At 43.7% G+C, this 12,323-nt stretch overlaps 1 protein-coding gene across 15 annotated transcripts in view; it reads right to left on the bottom strand.

Moving 5' to 3' along the window:
* The window catches only part of STARD9 (StAR related lipid transfer domain containing 9), a 136,290-nt gene that overhangs the window by 50,249 nt on the left and 73,718 nt on the right, over window positions 1-12,323 (bottom strand). For 12 of the 15 annotated variants that reach the window (XM_051822022.2, XM_051822025.2, XM_051822030.2 and 9 more), the window contains 6 exons: window positions 9,445-9,514; window positions 7,953-8,025; window positions 2,851-2,918; window positions 1,253-1,350; window positions 695-874; window positions 464-561 (listed from right to left, as the gene is read on the bottom strand). In XM_051822022.2, the coding sequence (XP_051677982.2) occupies window positions 464-561; window positions 695-874; window positions 1,253-1,350; window positions 2,851-2,918; window positions 7,953-8,025; window positions 9,445-9,514 (587 nt within the window). The remainder of the gene's footprint in view (window positions 1-463; window positions 562-694; window positions 875-1,252; window positions 1,351-2,850; window positions 2,919-7,952; window positions 8,026-9,444; window positions 9,515-12,323) is intronic. The other 3 variants (XM_070054069.1, XM_070054070.1, XM_070054071.1) reach the window with 2 other exon arrangements.

Here is a 12,323-nt window from a genome sequence, read left to right as displayed (position 1 = left end):
TCCCTCATCATATGGAGAACAAGTCTGGCTAGTTAGAGTAACTATGAAGAGAAAGAAATCAACAAGAGAAAAAATCTAAGGAGGGGGCCAGCACTGTGGCATAGCAGGTTAAGCCACTGCCTTCAGCGCTGGCATCCCATATGGGAGCCGGCTTCTGATCCAGGTCCCTGCTAATGGCCTGGGAAAGCAGTGGAAGATGGCCCAAGTACTTGGGATCCTGAATCCATCTGGGAGGCCTGGAAGAAGCTCCTGGTTCCTGCCTTCAGCCTGGCCCAGGCCTGGCTGCTGCAGCCATTTGGGGAGTGAACCAGTGGATGCAAAGACCACTCTGTCTCTGTCTCTGTCTCTCTGTCTCTCTGTCTCTCTCTGTAATTCTGACTTTCAAATAAATAAAATAAATTAAAAAAAAAAAAAGAACTTTGTGTAAACTGTACCAGACCAGGACTTCCAATGACCACCTCACCTCATTTACCCGTGGCTTGTTGATGATGTTTTTGGCATTGGACGCATATCTCAACGTGCTCATGGTCTCATTGTAGCTAGTGTGTGCAGGAGACACAGCTGAAGGAAAAAAGTTAAACAAAACAGCCCTTCCAACCCAGCCCTCAGAAACTGAGGAACCTGGGTGGCCAGGACCCTCTCACTGAGGCACAGTGCCAGCCCCCATGACAATTGGCCCCAGCACCCCACTTACTGGCGACCATGATCGTTCTGGAGTTGCCGCCGAGGCTGTCCTTGAGCAGCCAGGTCAACACAGAATCCCGGTATGGGATGTAAGACTGCCTCCGCGGGGGTCTCCCTCCGCCGCTCGTCCCACTGCTGCTGGCTGCATAACTGAGGCTCTGGCAGCCGCTGAATACTTGAGAGTTCTGGGCTTAACAGATTTAAAAAAATTTTAAAAAGTGGAAGAATGATTTATGAAACAAATGCATTAAAACAAAACAATAGTGTAAGAACACAGATTTGAGTATCACACTTTCTAGTCCCTTCTGTGTGTAATAGATGCTTTAAGTTTAAATCTTGAATTAGACGTTAGAGTCATGACATGCAGTACTCCAGCCATGTAACTTTTTAGCCTCTCCCCTTTCTGAAATCATTGTATTGGGATGATTGTCACATGGTGTTCTAAAACCACAAACCAGTAGGTTACCTTATTGAAAAGTACCTTGCCTACCATATTTTGGCAAAATGACAATAATGAATTCTTTTTCAAAGTTTCCCTCCCACTCCCATCATCCAATCAGCAAGATACCTAAGGTGGAGATGACAATTCCCAGAGTCACAAGGGACTTGTTGATGTTGGCTCCTTCAGTGATCCGGTCCTTACAGTAATTGGGATCCGCTCTTTCACTAAAAGTCAACGAGAACAAAAGCAAAAACAACACACCAATCTTACAGTACTGTAGAAAGACACTATCCATTATTCTGTACTATGTTGCAAAAGAGTCACATGATAAATTCCTTTCAGAATGCAGTGCACAAAAAAAGTGTTACTATCTGAGGGAAGACACTGTGGTACAGCAGGTTAAACAGCCGCCTGTAGCACTGGCATCCTGTCAAGGTGCTGGTTCAAGTCCTGGCTGCTCCACTTTTGACCCAGCTCCTTGCTAATGAGCCTAGGAAAACCGCAGAAGATGGCCCAAGTGCTTGGGCCCCTGCCACCCACATGGAAGACTTGGACACGGTTCCCAGCTCCTGGCTTCAACCTGGGCCAGCCTTGGCCTTCGAGGCCATTTGGGGAGTGAACCAGAGGATCACTGGATTTGGGACGCCAGCATTACAAGCTGCTGTTTAAACTGCTGTGCCAAGGTGCAAACACCTGGGCAGCTTTAAAAACTACTCGTGGCTGCACTCCCCCAACATCACTAATTATCTGATGCAGTTCGTTTCAGGTGAAGGCACTGGAAGTTTTTAAATGTCCCAGGAGATTTTTGGTTGTTGTTGATTTCCTTTTTGTTTGAAAAGGGGAGAGAGGAGGAAGAGGAAGAGAAAAAGAGAGCAAGAGCGCCAACATCCATCTGCTGCTTTACTTCTATCTTTTTTTTTTTTTTGGACAGGCAGAGTGGACAGTGAGAGAGAGAGAGACAGAGAGAAAGGTCTTCCTTTGCCATTGGTTCACCCTCCAATGGCCGCCGCGGCTAGCGCGCTGCAGCCGGTGCACCGCGTTGATCCGATGGCAGGAGCCAGGTACTTCTCCTGGTCTCCCATGGGGTGCAGGGCCCAAGGACCTGGGTCATCCTCCACTGCACTCCCAGGCCACAGCAGAGAGCTGGCCTGGAAGAGGGGCAACCGGGACAGAATCCGGCGCCCCGACTGGGACTAGAACCTGGTGTGTCGGCGCCACAAGGTGGAGGATTAGCCTAGTGAGCCGCGGCGCCGGCCTGCTTTACTTCTAAAACCCTGCAACAGTTGGGGCTGGGCCAGGCTAAAGCCAGAAGCCTGGAACTCAACCTGAGCCTCCTTCATGGGTGGCGGGGTCCCAATTACTTGGGCCATCAACTGCCGCTGCCCAGGATGTGCATCAGTGGGAAGGGAGCTGGGACTCCAACACTCTGATGCAGGATGCAGGAGTCCCAAGCAGTGGCTCAACTACTGTGCCAAACTGCCCCTCCTGCAACCCCCACCAGGAGAAGGGGCATGAGACTGAGAACCACCGATGCAGCAGAATACTTCGCCCCTTAGGAAACTGTAACTTCTTAACCTAGCACTCAGAGAACTAGTTTCTTCTACAATTTCCGTATGATGACTGAAATGTGAAACAGACTGGAACAATCTTATTCCCTATAAAATGGGCAAGAACAAGATCATTGTCAAGGGAGTATTTCCCCTTGGCTTTGAAATCCTAATTACCTGCCTGCTAGGTCCACAAGGTTGATCTTGCTGGCAATCTCAGAGGGGAGGTTGTTCTCCAGGATTGCCTAAGGTAGAAAACACATTTAAAGCTTGTCATTTGCAACAATTCATATCTTTCCCCTTAGGTACCCTCCTAACCAAGGTGATATTTCAAATTTTTATCCAACTTGCTCAAGAAATCTGTATTGTAATACGCTGTGAACCACATGAATTCTCAGTATCTGATAGACATCATCAGAAAGCCCTGACCATTACTTCATTAAAATTACTAGCAGGATTTACACCGAGTAAGTAGGGACAACCCCTGTGAAGTATTCTGAGTATAATTTACAGGGGAACCAGGGATTTCTGGACATTTTATCAGGCAAATGCTACCCTTCTCACAAGTTAGCTTGCCAGCGCAGGATCTCTGCCTCTGTATGTTCTATTTAGGAGCACAGAGCAAAGTACATTCCTTTTCCTTACCCCAGTTTAACATGGGACTTTCGTTATTGTTTTATTCCATAAAACTTTAACATTATGAATCCATTGTCAAAATCCAGTTTTAGAACATTTCCAAGTAACTCCCAATTTCCCCAAGTCATTTTGCAGTCAATCTCTCTGTTCCTATTCTCAGCTCCGGGGTTTGCTCTTCAACTGTCTAGCTGAATAAATTTGCCATTTCATGAAATTTTATATAAGTGGAATCATATTATGTGACTTCTCTCACTGCACGTAAGCATTTTGAAATTCACCCATGTTGAGGCACGTACTGTATTACAGAGCTGTACTGCACTGTGAGGATTACAATGGTTATCCATTAACTGCTTAATGAGTATTTCAGTGTTACCAGTTTTGAGATTATAAGTGAAGCTTCTGTGAATATTTGTAAGTCTTTGTGTTTCTTCTTATTTTTTACATGTATGTATGTGTGTATGTCTAGGAGTAGAATGGCTAGATCATAAGGTAGGTATATGCTTAACTTTTTAATAAGCTAAACTCTTTTCCAAAACTATATCATTTTACATTTCTATTAGTAGTACAGTATATTAGAATTCCAACAGATCTTGTCAGTAGTTAATATAATCATTTTAATAATTTTTTTGTAAGTCAGAGATCAATCAATCTTTTGTCTGCTGCTTCACTCCCTAAATGCCCACAATAGCTGGGGCTGAGCCAGGGCAAAGCCAGGAAGCAGGAACTCAATCTGAGTCTCCCATGTGCATGGCAAGGACCCAGTGATGTGAGCCATCACCTGCTGCCCACCAAGGTGAACGTTAGCAGGAAGCTGGAAATGGAAGTGGAGCCAGGACTCCAGGCACTCTGTTATAGGAGGCAGGCATCTCAGGAGGTGTCTTAAGTGCTATGCCTGCGTCTGTCTCTACTTACCTATCTTACTGTTAATACCACAGAATATGGTGCAGAATATGTGCAGAATATGACTTATCCTTGAGAACATTCCATGAGCACTTGAAAACAACGTGAATTATTTTTTTCATACAATTTGTGGAAATCTTAGTATAGAGTTAATCATTTATATAAAGTTAATTGAAAATAGATCTTAGTTAAAAATAAGAATGGGAGGGGCTAGTGCTGTGGCACAGGTTAATTCTCTGCCTGCAGCACCGGCATCCCATATGGGCGCCGGTTCTAGTCCCAGCTGCTCCTCTTCTTAACTTTTTTCTTTTATTTTTGACAGGCAGAGTGGACAGTGAGAGAGACAGACAGAGAGAAAGGTCTTCCTTTTGCCATTGGTTCACCCTCCAATGGCCACCGCGGCCAGCACACTGCGGCCGGCGCACTGTGCTGATCCAAAGGCAGGAGCCAGGTGCTTCTCCTGGTCTCCCATGGGGTGCAGGGCCCAAGTACTCGGGCCATCCTCCACTGCACTCCCTGGCCACAGCAGAGAGCTAGCCTGGAAGAGGGACAACCGGGACAGAATCCGGCGCCCCGACCGGGACTAGAACCCGGGGTGCTGGTGCCGCAAGGCGGAGGATTAGCCTATTGAGCCGGGGCGCCGGCTCCAGCTGCTCCTCTTCTGATCCAGCTCTCCACTATGGACTGAGAAAGCAGTGGAAGATGGCCCCTGTACCCACATGGGAGACCTGGAAGAAGCTTCTGGCTTCAGATCAGCCCAGCTCTGGCCATTGCAGCCATTTGGGGGAGTGAAGCAGTGGATGGAAAACCTTTCTCTCTGCCTCTCAAATAAAATCTTAAAAAGAAAAAAAAAATGGGAATAGTAGAGGGAGGAGGAAGATGGGTGGGAGTGAAGGTGGTTATGGTGGGAAGAATCACTATATTCCTTAAGCTGTATTTATGAAAATAAACTTTATCATTAAAAAAAGAGAAAATAACATGCTTGAACAGTTGTTAAATGGTGTCTTCTGTGTCACTTACACCATGTTAGTTAATAAGGCTCAAATTTTCTATATCCCTGCTTATTTCTTATTGTTCAATTACACAAAGTAGGGTACTGAAATCTCTAACTGTTGCTAAACTGTTTCTCCTTTGTTTTCCCAGGCACATTAGCAGGGAGCTGGATAGGAAATGGAGCAGCCAGGACATGAACTGGTGCCCATATGGGATGTAGGCATAGTAGGCAGCAGCTTAACCCATACGCCACAGCGCTGGTCCCTTCTGTATTTCTTTCATGTATTTTCAAGCCCTGCTTTTGAGATCTCCAATGTACAAACTGCTACACCTTCCTGATGAATTGATCCTTTATATAATTAGGGAATGTCCCTCTTCGTCTCTAGTATTTGTCTTGAGAAATATTTTTTGCCTAACATTAATACAGTACTCTAGTTTTTTGTTTTTGTTTTTATTTATTTATTTATTTATTTTTTGACAGGCAGAGTGGACAGTGAGAGAGAGACAGAGAGAAAGGTCTTCCTTTGCCATTGGTTCACCATCCAATGGCCGCCGCGGCCAGCGCACCGCGCTGATCCGATGGCAGGAGCCAGGTGCTTCTCCTGGTCTCCCATGGGGTGCAGGGCCCAAGTACTTGGGCCATCCTCCACTGCACTCCCTGGCCACAGCAGAGAGCTGGCCTGGAAGAGGGGCAACCGGACAGAATCCAGCACCCCGACCGGGACTAGAACCCGGTGTGCCGGCACTGCAAGGTGGAGGATTAGCCTAGTGAGCCGCGGCACCGGCAGTACTCTAGTTTTTTTTTACAATTATTATTTGCATAGTTTATCTTTTTCCATCCTTTCACTTTGAATCTAATGTTTCTTGCAGACAGTACATAGCTGGGTCTTGTTTTCACCCAGTCTGACAACTCCCATCTTAGTCCAGTCACACTTAATGTAACTACTGATATGTTCAGAACCTCATCTGTTGTTTTTATATTCTGTATGTTTCATGTTTTTTCTTTTTACTCTGTCCTTCCTTCACTGCACTTTGTCAAATTAAGTATTTTTAATGTACCCTGTTAATTTCTATTGATTTTTAAATTATTTTGAGCTACTGCCACTGCAGTTGTTTTCTAGGATCACAAAATGCATCCTGAGTTATCAGTGATCTCCAACACAACACTATCTTAATTTCTACGCATTAAGAAACTGTGCTCCAATGTATCTCCTTTTACCCCATACTCCTATTGTTGTCATATCTGAAGTTATCTTTTTATTGTCATATATGAGGTTGCTTCAAAAAGTTACTGGAAAATGGATTTAAAAGTTTATTTGGAGGGAAAATAATCTAAAAATCCACACATATGAGGGATCACCAAAAATCCACAGGGGTGGCAGCATTGCAGCAGAGCAGGTAAAGCTGCCTCTTGAGACGCTAGCATCCCATATGGGCGAATCTCAGCTGCTCCACTTCCAGTCTCATTCCCTGTTGATGTACCTGGGCAGGCAGTGGAAGATGACCCAAGTGCTTGGGCCCCTGCACCCACACCCACACCCCTGCAAGAAGTTCCTGGCTCCTGGCTTTGGTCTGACCCAGCCCCAGCCACTGCAGCCATTTGGGGAGTGAACCAGCAGATGGAAGCTCTCTCTCTCTCTCCCTGTCTCTGTAACTCTCTCAAATAAATAAAATTAACCTTTTTTAAAAAAGGGATAAAAATTTATGGAAATCCTCACTATGAAAAAAAAAGATGCATAGACTTAAACTTTTTGTAGTCAAACTTCTAATTCTACTTTCTAGAAACTTCTTGAAGCACACTTATAAATGGCAATGTGTGTATATATACATATATATATACATGACAATGTACAATACAATGGTATTGCCTTATATAATCTTATTATTTAAGTTAAAAGACACTAGGAGTAATTTTCTTGAAATGATTCTCAGTTGTTATATGCATTTAGTCTATTTTCAGAACACAAATGGTTTTGTCCACCTTCATAGCTGCTTTCTTTTTTTGGTTTTTTTTTTTTTTAAGATTTATTTATTTATTTGAAAGTCAGAGTTACACAGAGAGAGGAGAGGCAGAGAGAGAGAGAGAGAGGTCTTCCATTTGATGGTTCACTCCCCAAATGGCCACAACGGCTGGAGCTGTGCTGATCTGAAGCCAGGAGCCAGGCAGGAGCTTCTTCTGGGTCTCCCACGTGGGTGCAGGGGCCCCAAGGACTTGGGCCATCTTCCACTGCTTTCCCAGGCCATAGCAGAGAGCTGGACAGCAAGTGGAGCAGCCAGGTCTTGAACCGGCACCCATATGGGATGCCGGTGCTTCAGGCCAGGGCATTAACCCGCTGCACCACAGCACCGGCCTTCATAGCTGCTTTCTGAGGACAGAATCCTGTCAACCTCATTAGGTCATAATGGAAATGAATCTTCTGATTTCTCATTTGAATGCTTATTTTAATTGCAACCTTGATTTTCATTAGAAACGCCCATACTAATAACATGGGAGTGAAAGTGTTTTGGAATTTAAAAGTAAAATATAAGTAGAAGATATTTTGATCATTCTTTATGAAACATTTCCATCCTATCTCAAGATACAGCTTAATAGATTTGTGTGTAGGTCCTCTTGATAATATTATATGCTAACAGAGGGCTTGTAAATGGAAGAGTAGGAAGAAAGAAAAAGAAACAGGAAGGAATTTAAGGAAGTGGTCAAAAGGGATGGAGAAAGGAAGAAACTTCATCCAACATAAGAAGAAACCAACCTGTGTGTAGTGGATGGTGAAGATGGCATGGGATCTGCTGCTCGTCTCATGGACGTGGGTGGCTGCTGTGATTCTGTGTATACAAGCAAAGACCACATAAGGATCGTTTGTGAATGGTGGGTCCTAAAGGATCCAAGGGAACACAATAAATGTTAGTAATGAAGCTCACAGATGAGAATCAGAAAATATCCATATGTAATCCAGCACAGTTAAGAAAAAGGTCCAAAGGCAGCAGAAGCAGCACTCTAGGTGCTGATATCTGAGAATAAATACAAGGAAGTACAGTCTCACACTAAGACCCAAAAAAACAGTTTGTTAAGAGCAACAGAAACAAAAACACACAGTGAAAAGGGGAAATACCATAGTTTTAATCAACCTGGAGAATATCCCAAGACAGACCCACTGAAATAAGACAAGTGAAGGTAGAGAGCTTGTAGAAGCAACATTCTCAAAGAAAGGGTAAATTGCGATTAAACACAGAACATTGATCTTGAAGTGTCAGAAAGGCCTCTAAAATGGAATCTTCAATCTTATCAATGTCATGTTTAAGCCACAGGGAATTCTCAGTTTCCCTTGAAATCCATTCCAGCGTTCACTTGTAAAAGTCAGAAGAATCTTCCCATTATCTAAATCTGAGTCAATCATCATTCCATTTAAGACTGTCTCACTGACTTCTGTTCTCACTGGAGCTGGAGAATCAAGAACAGGGTCAAAATCCAAAGGCTAGTCTCACGATTTGAGGATAAAAAAGGAAAAGGTAAAGCTTCACATCTAAAGATGAGAGCGCTCAGGGTATCCTGAAGACCAGAAACAAGCGTATCCAGGAGATAATGATGAGACTCCAGGAATAAATGTTACATTTAAATGTTTTCCTTTACATTCAGTTAATTTGGGCCTGCTATTAACAGGGAACACAGAGGGCTCCAAACACTTTTTTTCTTCCAGAAATAGAAAAGGCTTTCACTACCCCCAGGGATTTATTAATAACATTCTGAATATTTCAGAGTAACTAAAAATATGGAACAGTACCACAATTTACAGTGGCATTTACGAGTGTTTACAGTACTTAGTTATTCACTGCAGGTTCAAAACAGTATTCTGGGGAGTGACCTTACAAATATGCATAACTAGAAGGAAAATGGTTTTCTGACACAGTTCAGGGTGTATTTTGCCCTTACATCTGTGAAGCCTGAGTAGAATTTTTAAATTATGATAGCAGAAACTGTACTTAAGAAAAAGTACAAGTATAGAGTAATTTTCTGGGCTTATCCAGGTAATATTATGTCCAGAACAAAGGGCACTTCATTATTAGAGAAAAGCACCCGCCCTAGAACCTGCCCCCTACCCTGGGTCCAAAACTGTTCTGAGAAGGGCCGCCTAGTGGTAGATGTAAGAACCTGCAGACAGAGACAATTTCAAGCGTCCAAAGGGGAACAAAACACAGACAGGACAATGAGGCTCAAACAATGGCAGGAAAACATAAACCTGTTACCTGTTTGCTATTCCCTCCTCCAAGAGCTGGATTACTTGCTTATAGCTGGTAACCAGATGTTGAGATAAGCCTATCAGATTTGTGAGGCAGGAGGAAGAAATTAAATTTTTTTGTAAAGTTTAGCCTTTTCCTTCAGGTCTTTATCATTCCTATTTCATACCATTTGTTAGACAAAAATGAGGGAGCTTGGCTAAATTCATTCTGACAATAAAACCACAAATACTTATTGGAAGCCTACTGTCGAGCATTGTGATGACTCTAGGAACATATCTCTGCCCTCACAGAGACAGTCCAGAATCCACATCTGTGCTAACAACAACATCTCTTACAGTGTTCTCAAATATTACTTCATCTGGCCCCCATAGAATTCCTAAGAGAGGCAGGTGCTATTTTCCCCACAGGGTGGCAGACTCACCTTGGCAGGCAAAAATATACAGTACACATACCCCTTCCCTGCCACAGTTTACACTCGTGAGTGGCTATAACATACAAGACAAAGAAGCCAAGTGCCATAGGGTGGGAGAGAATAAATGTCGAGGAGATCAAAGGAGTGGTCAGAGGAGGCCACGTGTTAGAAGTGAGACATGAATTTATCCATCACAGAACAGCCAGGCCTTGCATAGTGGAAGAGGAAGACCCTAACGCCACAGAAGTCAACCTTTACAGCTAGCTTTCATCCAAGTCCCAAAGGGCTTTCTCAGCTGGATAATCTCTGCATTAGAGATCCAGGAACAAAGTAATTTCTTGGCCTACTGCTAGATATAATTACACCAAAAAACAAAGAAATTAGAATGTTGGGTTTTTTTATATTAAGCAATTACTGTTATTACTTAGATATTATAAAACCTCCACATTTAAAAAAAAGATTTATTTATTTGAAAGAGTTACAGAGATAGAAGGAGAGACAGAGATCTTCTATTCACTGGTTCACTCCCCAGATGGCTGCAACAGCCAGAGCCAAGACAGGCCAAAACCAGGAGCCAGGAGCCAGGACCTTCTTCCGGGTCTCTCATGTACCTCCATGGTTTTTGTTTGGTTGGTTGCTTTTTGTTTTGTTTTTGACAGATAGAGAGAGCGCTCATCCATTGTTTCACTCTTGAAATGCCCATGACAGCTGGGCCAAAGCTGAAGCTAGGAACTCAATCCACGCCTTCCACCTAGGTGGCAACAACCTAGTTACCTGGGCATCACCACTGTCTCCCAGCACTTGCAGTAATAGGAAGCTAGAATCATGAGCAGGAGCTGGGACTTGAACTCAGGTACTCTAATACGCAATGTGAATTTAAAAACTATGCTATGAGAGGTAGAGTTACAGACAGTGAAAAAGGTCTTCCATCTGCTGGTTCAATCCCCCAATGGCTGCAACAGCCAGAGCTACACCAATCAGAAGCCAGGAGCTTCTTTCCAGGTCTCCCACATGGGTGCAGGGGCCCAAGTGCTTGGGCCATCTTCTACTGCTTTCCCAGGTCATTGCAGAGAGCTGGATTAGAAGAGGAACAGCTGGGACTAGAACCAGCACCTATATGGGATGCTGCCTCTGCAGGCAGAGGATTAACCTACTGCACCACAGCGCTGCCCCCTTCCCCTGGTGTTTTTAAGAAAGCTTTCCTCATCTTTTTTTTTTTTTTTTTTAAGGGTACATACTAAAGTATCTGTAAATGAGTTGATAAGACATCTGGAATTTACCTGAAAATAATATAGGATGATGCAAGGTGGATAAGAACAGTCTTTTTACTTTTTATTTGAACTCTTTATTTACTGGAGCCATTAAGTTTTGACTATAATATAAATTAAAAATGTTATCCCTCAATATATAAAATATTAAGTTGGAGGGGCCAGTGCTATGGCGTAGTGGGTAAGGCTGATGCCTGCAGTGCCAGCATTCCATGTGGGCAGTGGTTCAAGTCCCAGCTGCTCCACTTCCTATCCAGCTCTCTGCTATGGCCTGGGAAAGCTGTAGAAGATGGCCCAAGTCCTTGGGCCCCTGCACGCACGTGGGAGACCAGGAAGAGGCTCCTGGCTTCGGATCGGCACAGCTCTGGCCATTGAGGCCATCTGGGGAGTGAACCAGAGGATGGATGACCTCTCTCTCTTTCTCTTTCTCTCTCTCTCTCTCTCTCTCTCTCTCTCTCTCTCTCTCCCTGCCTCTCCTCTGTGTAACTCTGACTTTCAAATAAATAAATAAATCTTTAAAAAATATCATATTTACAAAAAATATTAAGTTGGATTAAAAAAAAAGAATGTAGACCAGGACTGGCCAAGACTTAATGGTTACTGTGGCTAGATGATAGGCATTTAGAGATTCATTAGACTGGTCTATTTGTGATATTTCAAATTTCTCCATAAAGAAAGAGTTTTACAAATTTAACCAAGGATGGAGACTTTTTACTTTTGATATTGACAAATGAGGTAATACAAATGAACCCTTTGCTTAAATACTACTTAAAGAGAAAAAACACTGGAACGAACAAGCAAAGCACCTGCTTGACAGCACAGACATAACCGCATAGCGAAAATGTCCCGGCCACAGGAGGCAAGATGGAGGCCCAGACAGACAAGGCCAGCGACTGGGGACGTTTACATCCCGCGGGTATTCACCACATTCTGAGAAGCAGCTGCTGGCAGCAGTTTTCTTAACATACTTCCAAGGACGTGAGGTCAAGGCTTGCAGTCCAGAGCTCACCCCGAATGAACGCTTCGGAACCCTACTTCTTTTGGGTGGAAACTCAGAGGGCTACAATGCAGTAGGTTGTGTTTGAATTAAACAAGCCTTTGAAGGGACTGCAACTCAGCTTTGAACACTGTCAATCCTTAAGCTGTACCAAGTGACTCTGGACCACTAATATGTACAGAGACCTGGTACAAATAAACATTAGTCT

Source organism: Oryctolagus cuniculus, chromosome 12 (genome assembly GCF_964237555.1).
Source record: "Oryctolagus cuniculus chromosome 12, mOryCun1.1, whole genome shotgun sequence".
NCBI lineage: Eukaryota > Metazoa > Chordata > Mammalia > Lagomorpha > Leporidae > Oryctolagus > Oryctolagus cuniculus.
Note: the sequence above shows the minus strand (reverse complement) of the source record. Positions and strands in the feature narration are given on the sequence as shown.